This window comes from Neoarius graeffei, chromosome 11, assembly GCF_027579695.1.
Source record: "Neoarius graeffei isolate fNeoGra1 chromosome 11, fNeoGra1.pri, whole genome shotgun sequence".
NCBI lineage: Eukaryota > Metazoa > Chordata > Actinopteri > Siluriformes > Ariidae > Neoarius > Neoarius graeffei.
The window spans coordinates 42,623,891-42,635,917 of NC_083579.1; the positions used below are offsets into that span (position 1 = coordinate 42,623,891).

Sequence of the window (12,027 nt, forward strand, 5' to 3'; positions counted from 1 at the left end):
TATACATATATATATATATATATATATATATATATATATATATATATATATATATATGAATCCTGCAGGCAAATGGCAACTATGAAGAGGCCGCTAGGAAAGAAGTGACAGACAAATACCTACAGAGGGTAAGGCAAGTCCTGAGAAGTCAGCTGAATGGGAAGAACAAGGTCCAGGCCATCAACACCTATGCCCTGCTGGTCATCAGATACCCTGCTGGCATAATAAGCTGGCCAAAGGAGGAGATAGAGGCCACCGACATGAAGAAAACTCCTGACAATGTACGGAGGGTTTCACCCCAAGTCCAGCATCCTGAGGCTGTACGCTAAGAGGAATGAAGGAGGCCAAAGACTAGTGGGCATCAGAGCCACTATCCAGGATGAAATAACAAAGATCCACGAGTACATCAGGGAGATAGCCCCGAATGATGAAGTGCTTAGTGAATACCTCAGGCAGCAGAAGCCTAAGAAGGTAGTGCAAAAGGAACCATCATGGAAAGACAAACCACTGCATGGGATGTACCACTGGCAGATAGAAGTGGCTGATATTGAAGAATCCTACCAGTGGCCAGATAAAGCTGGACTGATAGATGGCACAGAGGCACTAATCATAGCTGCACAGGAACAGGCCCTATGCACAAGATCGACAGAGGCCGAGGTCTACCACATGAGGCAGGACCCCAGGTGCAGACTGTGCAGAGATGCCCCTGAGACAATCCAGCACATAACAGCAGGGTGTAAGATGCTAGCAGGAAGAGCATTCATGGAACGCCATAACCAAGTGGCTGGCATAGTGTACAGAAACATCTGTGCCGAGTATGGACTGGAAGTCCCATGGTCAAAGTGGGACGCACCTCCAAAGGTGGTTGAGAATGACCAAGCTAAGATCCTGTGGGCCTTCCAGATACAGCTGGACAATCTGATAATGTCTGACCAGCCGGACATGATACTGGTGGACAAACTGGAGAACAAGGCTGTGGTGATGGATGTGGCAGTACCAAGTGACAATAACATCAGGAAAAAGAAACTTGGAAAGCTTGAGAAGTCTCAAGGGCTGAAGGAAGAGCGAGAAAAGATGTGGAAGATGAAGACAACAGTGGTTTTGGTGGTGATAGGAGCCCTCGGTGCAGTGACCCCCAAACTGGGAGAGTGGCTCCAACAGATCCCAGGAACAACATCCGACATCTCTGTCCAGAAGAGCGCATTCCTAGGAACAGCGATACTGCACAGGACCCTCAAACTCCCAGGTCTCTGGTAGAAGACCTGAGCTTGAGGGGAAAAATAGCGCCTGAAGGAGGGTCGAGTGGGGAATTTTATTTATATGACATGTTTGTGTCCTTTAGCCAAGCCGGGTTGTTGGGGGGGGAAGGTCTGTTACAGAAAATTGCACTCACAAATGGAAAAGAGAGAGAGAGAGTGAGAGAGAGTGAAATGTAACAAGGAAGAGAAGATTGGAGAAACTCGTGCAAGCAGCATGTTTGCGTAATCAGAAACATGTTGGAGGAGAAAGTGAAAAGAAGTAGGAAGATATTTGAGGCCAAAAGGTGTGCGGACCATCAACACTGTAGACAGAGACGTTTGAATTTGCGCTGCTCTTGGAAAGCAGAATGTCAATGTCAAAAACATCACACCCCTGTACCACCTTTCCGGCTGTCCCTTTTACACAGACATCGATTCCGGCTCTGTTACTACCAGCCATTCTGGCTCAGAGGCAGAACAACACATACCCCTGTTCTGCATTCAGACCTTTTATACAGAACGCAAGGCGGAATAAAGGCGCAAGATTCCCGCCTTGAACAGGCCATGTAGAAGGGGGAAAGGAAGAGAAAACTTTCTCTGAAAGGCTGAAGCCTCAATTCTAATCAACAGATATTTGAATATTAACCGTGGTTGATAAATGTCATATAATATACAGTGGCATGCAAAAGTTTGGGCACCCTACCCGAAAATGTCTCATCTCATCTCATTATCTCTAGCCGCTTTATCCTTCTACAGGGTCGCAGGCAAGCTGGAGCCTATCCCAGCTGACTATGGGCGAAAGGCGGGGTACATCCTGGACAAGTCGCCAGGTCATCACAGGGCTGACACATAGACACAGACAACCATTCACACTCACACCTACAGTCAATTTAGAGTCACCAGTTAACCTAACCTGCATGTCTTTGGACTGTGGGGGAAACCGGAGCACCCGGAGGAAACCCACGCGGACACGGGGAGAACATGCAAACTCCGCACAGAAAGGTCCTCACCCGCTGCTGGGCTTGAACCCAGAACCTTCTTGCTGTGAGGCGACAGCGCTAACCACTACACCACCGTGCCGCCCCAAAAATGTCTGTTACTGTGAATAGTTAAGTGAGCAGAAGATGAACTGATCACCAAAAGGCATAAAGGTAAAGGCAACACATTTCTTTTCAGCGTTTTCTGCAAGATTTGTGTATTATTTTTGTTTTGTACAATTGGAGAGTGAAAAAAGAAAAGGAACACCATGCGAAAGTTTGGGCACCCCAATACATTTGAGTTCTCAGGTAACTTTTACCAAGGCTCCAGACTTTAATTAGCTTATTGAGCTGTGGCTTGTTCAAATTCTTCGTTAGGAAAGGTCAGATGATGCAGATTTCAAAGCTGTATAAATTCTCTGACTCCTCAAACTTGTCCCTAAAATCAACAGCCATGGGCTCCTCTAAGCAACTCCCTCGCATTCTGAATAATAAAATAATTGATGCTCACAAAGCAGGAGAAGGCTACAAGAACGTAGCAAAGTGTTTTCAGGTAGCTGTTTCCTCAGATTGTAATGTTATTAAGAAATGGCAGTTAACAGAAACAGTGGAGATCAAGGTGGGGTCTGGAAGATGAAGAAAACTTTCTGAAAGAACTGCTCGTTGGATTGCTAGAAAGGCAAATAAAAACCCCTGTTTGACTGCAAAAGACCTTCAGAAAGATTGAGCAGACCCTGGAGTGGTGGTGCACTGTTCTACTATGCAGCGACACCTGAACAAATATGACCTTCATGGAAGAGTCATCAGAAGAAAATCTTTCCTGCGTTCTAGCCACAAAATTCAGCATCTGAAGTTTGCAAATGAACATCTAAATAAGCCTGATGCATTTTGGAAACAAGTCCTGTGGACTGATGAAATCAAAATAGAACTTTTTGGCCACAATGTGCAAAGGTATGTTTGGACAAAAAAGGGTGCCAAATTCCAGGAAGAGAACACCTCTCCAACTTGATCATGCTTTGGGGTTGTGTTGCAGCCAGTGGCACAGGGCACATTTCATTGGTCGAGGGAAGCATGGATTCGAATAAATACCAGCAAATTCTGGAAGCAAACATAACACCATCTGTAAAAAAGTTGAAGTTAAAAAGAGGATGGGTCCTACAATAAGACGATGATCCAAAACACACCTCAAAATCTACAATGGAATACCTCAAGAGGCACAAGCTGAAGGTTTTGCCCTGGCCCTCACAGTCCCCTGACCTAAACATCATTGAAAATCTGTGGGTAGATCTCAAAAGAGCAGTGCATGCAAGACAGCCCAAGAAACTTGTAGAACTGGAAGCCTTTTGAAAGGAGGAATGTGTGAAAATCCCCCAGGTAAGAACTGAAAGATTATTAGCTGGCTACAAAAAGTGTTTACAAGCTGTGATCCTTGCCAAAGCGGGTGTTACTAGGTACTAACCATGCAGGGTGCCCAAACTTTTGCTTTGGGCCCTTTTCCTTTTTTGTCATTTTGAAAATGTAAAAGATGAAAATAAAAAATAGTTTTTGCTTAAAATATAAAGGGAACGAGTCATCTTTAACTTTATGCCTTTTGGAGATCATTTCATCTTCAACTTGCTTAACTGTTCACAGTAACAGCAATTTTGACCAGGGGTGCCCAAACTTTTGCATACCACTGTACAAATTGTATACTGGAGTATTTGGACATATTAGTGGTGTTTCCATTATTTTCAGTGCCATTAATAGGGCACAAAAAAAAAAAAAACAATCTAAATGTCCATTGTTGACAGTGAAATTGAACACAAAGTAGTACCTCCATTTAATCTTTTAATCTACTAAGTCTTATCTTACCGTAAAGGGGATATATTATGAAAAACTCACTTGTTCAGTGCTTGTGCACATACATTTGGGTATCTGGAGTGCTTACCAACCGACAAACTCTGAAAAAAGATGATCCAGTCAGTTCATTTTGGGCTGCTTATGTCAGAAAACATGTGCGTCAACAAACCGTTCAGATTTGGCTCCTCTTTGTATGTCACAAGTGGAGCTCATTAGAATTATCCCGCCCCTTCGTCTGAGTATGTCCACTCATGGCTTGAGAACTGCTTTAGTGAATGAATATTCATGAAGATAGTGCTACCTGATTGCCTGACGGAGGGGGGTGATCAGTGGCTCATTGTCATTTAAAGGAACAGGTGCTCCAATCGGCCGTTTTGGACAGGGGTGTTAAGACGGTGAGAAGGGAGAGGTGGTGTTTTATCCTTGTGGTATTTTGATCAAAGCATGCCACCGACATTTCATTAAGACCTCAGGGAGCTGTGTCAACTTGTGGAAAAGGAGTATAATATGTCACCTTTGAAGTGATCAGCAAAAAGTCTAAAATGTGGTTGCATGAGATAAATCATGCAGTGAGATCCCATGGGAGTGGTGAATTTATAGGCATGGACATTTATAGGTGGGCGGCACGGTGGTGTAGTGGTTAGCGGTGTCGCCTCACAGCAAGAAGGTCCGGGTTTGAGCCCCGTGGCCGGCGAGGGCCTTTCTGTGCGGAGTTTGTATGTTCTCCCCATGTCCACGTGGGTTTCCTCCGGGTGCTCCGGTTTCCCCCACAGTCCAAAGACATGCAGGTTAGGTTAACTGGTGACTCTAAATTGACCGTAGGTGTGAATGTGAGTGTGAATGGTTGTCTGTGTCTATGTGTCAGCCCTGTGATGACCTGGCGACTTGTCCAGGGTGTACCCCGCCTTTCGCCCGTAGTCAGCTGGGATAGGATCCAGCTTGCCTGTGACCCTGTAGAAGGATAAAGCGGCTAGAGATAATGAGAAGAGATGAGACATTTATAGGTAGTCACAGGTACTAATCAGTGATAATGATAATAGGATTAGAATTGTGGTGATGGGGGCCAAAGTACAGACACCAGGGAGAGACCTGCTTCTCTTGGTTTCTTCACAATGCTGCTGCAAGTATCATAACACCTGTTTCCAGTAAGCATTGGATCATGGAGGAGGTGCTGAGCTGTTGGAAGGGGTGTTGTGGAACCTTGTTTGCATGATCTCACACACACACACACAAACTGTGATATCCCACATGCTATTCAAGGCAGCTTTTCATCTGCTTAACAAGGTTATAGATGAAATGTTGTACTTGTCAAAGCTATATACAATATAAAGAGTGATCTGAGAGCTGATTTTCTCCTGGGTGAGTGATTATCCAGGTCAAATTCTACAAACCAGTTCTCCTCAGGTTACTCGGAGTGGTTCCATTAACCTGCTTAATGTGCAAGTTGAAATTGCAAGCTAAAAAATGAGTAATAGAAACTTGAGAATTTCAAAGAAACTCTCAAACATTGCAAAAACGTTTATACGCTCGCAAGAGGTAGTTTTTCAGACGATTTGACAAAGCGGTATTTCACAAAATTGAAATGGAAACACATTTTTCACTTTTAAGTCATATGATGTGGAGAGGAACAAAACCAACAAAATCAATGTCACCATTTATCAGGCCTTGGCGAGCCGCCGCCATGTTTAAAGCGAGACGGCTTTTCGATTTCATAAAATCTGTGAAATTTAGTTCCCTCTGAAATTTGATCATAGTGATATATGTTTATTTCTGTAATATCTCACAAAATATCAGCTGGGAAGTTATTTAATTTGAGATGATTCCCTAAAAAATAATGTGCATGAAATCGGTCGCTTCGCACAGTCAAGCAGACAGAGGAAGTCCGTGTGCGCATGCGCAGCTTTACCTTTGACCGTGCAATGACAGTTACATCATCCTGTCACTAAACAAACAGCTGATCACGTCGAGGTGCTCGCCGACTGCTGATATTTATTAGTTTGCTCCTGTGTTTCCTTTCTTTTGCAGCATAACGTCTTTTCTTCTTGCTTTCTGTTACTGTAGTCGGTCTTTCATGTTTCATTCGCACACTCACGTCCTCAATTTTTCTTTCCTGTTTTAAATTTGTATCCCACAATGCCTTGCGCGCACGGGGAAAGCCCACCATGTGATGCATGACATAGTATCTTGAATTGGGTCATGGTGAAACAGGAAAAAATAGCGGAGAATTTAGGGCCACGTGGCCTTAAATTCATTAAATGTTCTATTTAAAAAAAAACTAATAAAATTGGAAGTCTGTGATTCGAATTTAGTAGCTTTCGGTCCACTAAACAAAAATAATTGGGTGTCAGGGAAAATTCTTTTTATGACCTAAACCTGAAAACTCTGAAAGGCGGTCTACCTTTAACTGGAATGACTATCGTGAGAGGAGAAAACCCAGCTTTATTTGCAGAACATCACTCAATGGAAACACAGACCATTCGCAATTGTGTATTGTAGATTTTTTTTTTTTAAGAATTGCTTCTATTTTGCGCAAAACTACAATAGAGGCCCGGCTAGTGTCAGGTTCTACTACTTGTATTCACACAGGATATGATTTCTTGTAATATTGTAAAAAGGAAGACGTGTGTATGAATGTGGGTGTGGATTAGTGGTTTGTTTATGCTATACAGTTAATCCTCGTCCCTGCATTTTATAAAAGTAAATGCCCCAAAGTAAAACTTTAAATCCTATTATAGGCGTACCATTATTACACAAAATTGCCTATCAACTATATCATATCTTGTGTATCAACATGAGTGGCGACTTAGTGTAGCTGAATTAATTTCTTTGGTGATTTTTTTTTTTTTACAGTTTACCGTATTTGAACCATAAACAGTATGTACTTCTAGCTAACTACATGACTTGCTAACAAATGGTCATGCTAATTATCAAGCTCGCAGAGTAATGTAATGTTACATATGGTGGTGCAGTGGTTAGCATTGTTGCCTCACAGCAAGAAGGTTCTTGGTTCGAACTTCATGGCTGACGGGGGCCTTTCTGTGTGGAGTTTGTACGGTATGTTCTCCGTGTGGGTTTCCTCCAGGTGTTCTGGTTTTCTCCCACAGTCCAAAGACATGCAGATTAGGTCAACTGGCTATTCTAAATGTCCCATAGGTGCGAGTGTGAATGGTCTTTCACATGATATATTGTTCACCCACCGAGGGTGTACCCCACTTCTTGCCCAAAGTTAGCTGGGATTGGCTCCAACTCACTCACAACCCGGACAGTAATAGATGGATGGATGGATGGATGGATGGATGGATGGGTCTGTTATGTACCTTCCTGACTAGAGGTTGGAAAATCTGAGTTAACAAGCTTAAGTCGAATGGAGCAGTAAACGTAGCAAGTCAAATGTGACTTTTTCAAAATATTAAGTTTGTTGTTTCTGTTTACATTTATAGACATTTAAAAAAAATAGAATTCAAAAAGAGATCACAGTAGTGTTTGTAGTCAAGACCACCGAAACCGAGACCAAGTCATGACCAAGACCAAAGTGTATGAAGACTAAGACAAGGCAAGACTTTGAGGGGTTGAGATCAAGTCAAGACCAAGCCCAAGGCAGGCCGAGACTGAGTCAAGACCAGGACCAGACTGGTGTGTGTGAAGGAGGTGGGGAGGGGTGAACATTTTGAAATTAGCAATGTGTCATGTTATTGGTCGCATTTGAAGCAGGAAATTTTACATCTGATTACAGTAATGATGTTAACAAATAAATCAGAAAATGCACAGGAAATTTAGCGAACTCCCCGCAGTTGTGATCTTGACCAGTCTTGAAATAAAATCCTGAGTCCTCTATATCTGAGACCGAGACAAGACCCAAGACCTTCAAAAAGTGGTCTTGAGACTGGTCTCAAATACTACAACGCTAGATCACAGTATCGCATTCACGCCTCTAATATCAACAGTATTGAAAGAGAGATCATTCAGAATGCACACACACTCTTATTATTATTATTTTTTTTATTTATCTTGAACAGCTCCTCAGCATGCCTCAGCACTAAATCTGATGTTTTTGGGAGATTTCTGAAACATCTCACTGAAACTTCAAGGATCGGGGCAATCTCCTGTAATGAAAACACAGCTCAATGAAAACATGGCATCTTTTTTTTTTTGATTAACCTTCACAATCTTGCCATATTTGTAGATTATGGTTTTAAATAATGTTTAGAGCATTTAGCGCTTAGTGTTTAGGATCCATGTGAGGAGGTTTATTAAATTACGATCCCAAACCATAATCGTTAAGTAGGCAGAGGTCATACGCAGTAATGGCATCAAAAATAAAATCCATGAGGAGAATCTAAAAGAGTAGTTCAACAAGTTGTAGCATAACAGTTAAAGCACAGATACTGGGACGCTGGGATTGATGGCATCTCTTGTAATTATGCATCTTTTGAAGCCAAAATCCCCGACGACAAAAAAACAACAAAAAAAACACCCGATGCAAACAATGCTATCTGCAATTCTCAGCTAAATTCTCAGACGAAGCTGAGCAAAGGCAGGCTTTAAAATATTTCATTTTTCCATTTCATTTCATTTTCTATACCGCTGATCCATTGCGGGTCCCAGGGAAGCTGGAACCAATCCCAACTGACATCGGATGAGAGGCAGGGCACACCCAGGATGGGTCGCCAGTCCATCGCAGGGCCAAAATATATTAACTTGATATTTTTTGTTAACTTGTACCTGACTTTTTCTCAGAACTTTTAACGAAATATGAAATGGAGTTCTAATTTGTCCTGCAAGCACATCGCACCAAAAAGCCTCTTATTGAATTGGAGGCTGATAAATGAGACTCATGTGGAACTAAGCCAACGTGTGGAATGTTAGACTATGTGTCTTAATGATCTATTGATCTGCTGCTAAATGAATTGCTTCATTTCGAAATGCTGCATTTCACACAAATTCCTGGCCTAAGTAACACAAGCTTGTACAATACAACACTTCTGTGGTTCGAATACGCGGAGAACTCGTATGCTTTTTAAGATATTGACAGCGTTGCTGCCTTTTTTGACATTCTGTGTTAATAGTCATAGTCACAGTCTTTGATATACTGGCTTTCTGATTTTCGTGAGCTATAAGACAGTCATCAAAATTAAAATGAAAAAAAAAGCATTGAAATATTTCACTTTACATGTAATGAATATGGTAGTGTGGTGGTTAGCACTGTCGCCTTACAACAAGAAGGTTCTGGGTTCAAGCCCAATGGCTGACAGGGGCCTTTCTGTGTGGAGGTTGCATGTTCTCCCCGTGTCCGCGTGAGTTTCCTCCGGGTGCTCCGGTTTCCCCCACAGTCCAGAGACATGCAGGTTAGGCTAGTTGGTGGCTCTAAATTGACTGTGAGTGTGAATGGTTGTTTGTCTCCATGTGTCACAGCTCTGCAATGACCTGGCGACTTGTCCAGGGTGTACCCCGCCTCTCACCCATAGTCAGCTGGGATAGGCTCCAGCTCACCTGCAACCCTGAACAGGATAAGTGGCTATAGATAATGGATGAATATAGAATATATGAAATTTTATGGGTGGCACAGTGGTGTAGTGGTTAGCGCTGTCGTCTCACAGCAAGAAGGTCCGGGTTCGAGCCCCGCGTCCGGCGAGGGCCTTTCTGTGCGGAGTTTGCATGTTCTCCCCGTGTCCGCGTGGGTTTCCTCCGGGTGCTCCGTTTTCCCCCACAGTCCAAAGACATGCAGGTTAGGTTAACTGGTGACTCTAAATTGACCGTAGGTGTGAATGTGAGTGTGAATGGTTGTCTGTGTCTATGTGTCAGCCCTGTGATGACCTGGCGACTTGTCCAGGGTGTACCCCGCCTTTCACCCGTAGTCAGCTGGGATAGGCTCCAGCTTGCCTGCGACCCTGTAGAACAGGATAAAGCGACTAGAGATAATGAGATGACATGAGATGGGTGGCACGGTGGTGTAGTGGTTAGCACGGTCACCTCACAGCAAGAAGGTTCTGGGTTCGAGCCAGGTGAATGGAGTATGAATGGTTATTTGTCTGTATGTGTCAGCCCTGCAATGACCTGGCAACTTGTCCAGGGTGTACCCCACCTCTCACCCATAATCATGTGGGATAGGGTCCAGCTTGCCCGCGACTCTGTCCAGGATAAGCGGCTATGGATGAAATTTTACCTTTTTAATTAAATTATGAAAAAAAAGAACTTTTTCACGGCATTCCAATATACTGAGTTGCACTAATATAGGTATCTGAGTAAACATTTAGCTGTCTAAACATATAGCTATCTAAGCACAATGAACAATATAAATGACAAGACAAAGACAGGTGCAAAATGTCATTGTGCATTTGTGTGCAAATGGTAATTTTAGTGCAAAAATACACAGGACTGCAGTTAATTTTGAAGAGTTCAAGTTTAACCAGGATATCAACAACAAGACAAGACAGGTGCAAAATAAACATTGTGCACGTGTGTGCAAATAGGCAGTGTAGTGCAAATGGATCAGAAATGGATAAAAGAGCTGTAAGTTCAGTTTGAACTGCCAGTTCTTTGGGAGTGACAGTGAGTTGAGGACTCTGACTGCCTGGGGGAAGAAGCTGTTGCAGTGTCTGGCAGTGATGGTTCGGATGCTCCGGTACCTTCTGGCAGATGGCAGGAGGGAGAACAGTGCATGTGATGGCTGGGACTTGCCCTGCACTATGCTGTTGGCACGGCGGACAAGGTGCTTCGAGCTGGGAGATGGATAGGAGAGGGACCCTCGATGATTCTCTTTGCCATCCTCACTGTCCACTGCAGAGACCTTTGTTCAGCGATGTTGCAGTTCCCGAACTAGACAGTGATGTAACAGCAGAAAACCCTCTTAATGGTCCCTCAGTAGAAGGATATGAAGGTCGGTGGAGGGAGGAGGGAGGCTGACTTTCTTCAGCTTTCGCAGAAAGTGCAGATGCTGTTGAGCTATTTACCACATACTTTGAAATTTTATTGCACATTATTGTTAGCCCAGGCTTGCAATCCTGGCATAATCTTTGATTCTACACTATATATTAGGTTGCTTTATTAAACATACTACACTTTAGCTCCACAACACCCAGCTTCAGCCCTGAAGTCGTTCAAAAGATACATATTACTGCAGTTTTCTTTTCATTAACATAATTGGAAAAACTCTAAATAGACTTAAGTACGGGGCAGCACGGTGGTGTAGTGGTTAGCGCTGTCGCCTCATAGCAAGAAGGTCCGGGTTTGAGCCCCGTGGCTGGCGAGGGCCTTTCTGTGCGGAGTTTGCATGTTCTCCCCGTGTCTGCGTGGGTTTCCTCCGGGTGCTCCGGTTTCCCCCACAGTCCAAAGACATGCAGGTTAGGTTAACTGGTGACTCTAAATTGACCGTAGGTGTGAATGTGAGTGTGAATGGTTGTCTGTGTCTATGTGTCAGCCCTGTGATGACCTGGCGACTTGTCCAGGGTGTACCCCGCCTTTCACCCGTAGTCAGCTGGGATAGGCTCCAGCTTGCCTGCGACCCTGTAGAACAGGATAAAGCGGCTAGAGATAATGAGATGAGAGAGACTTAAGTACACTATATTCAGGATACACCAAGTGCTCAACACATAATGCACTTCAATCATCACATCAAATGTCCAAATACAAGTTTTTACGAAGAAGTTATACTGATACATAAAATTCAAGTTTGATATACAGTGGTGCTTGAAAGTTTGTGAAGCTATAGAATTTTCTATATTTGTGCATAAATATGACCTAAAACATCATGTATGTGAACCTTTGCTTTCAGTATCTGGCGTGACCCCCTTGTGCAGCAATAACTGCAACTAAACGTTTCCGGTAACTGTTGATCAGTCCTGCACACCGGCTTGGAGGAATTTTAGCCCATTCCTCCATACAGAACAGCTTCAACTCTGGGATGTTGGTGGGTTTCCTCACATGAACTGCTCGCTTCAGGTCCTTCCACAACATTTCGCCTGGATTAAGGTCAG

General features: G+C 43.4%; 1 protein-coding gene across 1 annotated transcript in view; it reads left to right on the plus strand.

Annotated features, from left to right (window-relative positions):
• The first annotated feature begins 279 nt into the window (after window positions 1-279).
• LOC132893656 (ryanodine receptor 3) overlaps window positions 280-12,027 on the plus strand; it is a 476,331-nt gene continuing 464,583 nt past the window's right edge. Inside the window, exons 1-2 of the mRNA XM_060932802.1 lie at window positions 280-736; window positions 830-993. Coding sequence (XP_060788785.1) covers window positions 280-736; window positions 830-993 — 621 coding nt within the window. The remainder of the gene's footprint in view (window positions 737-829; window positions 994-12,027) is intronic.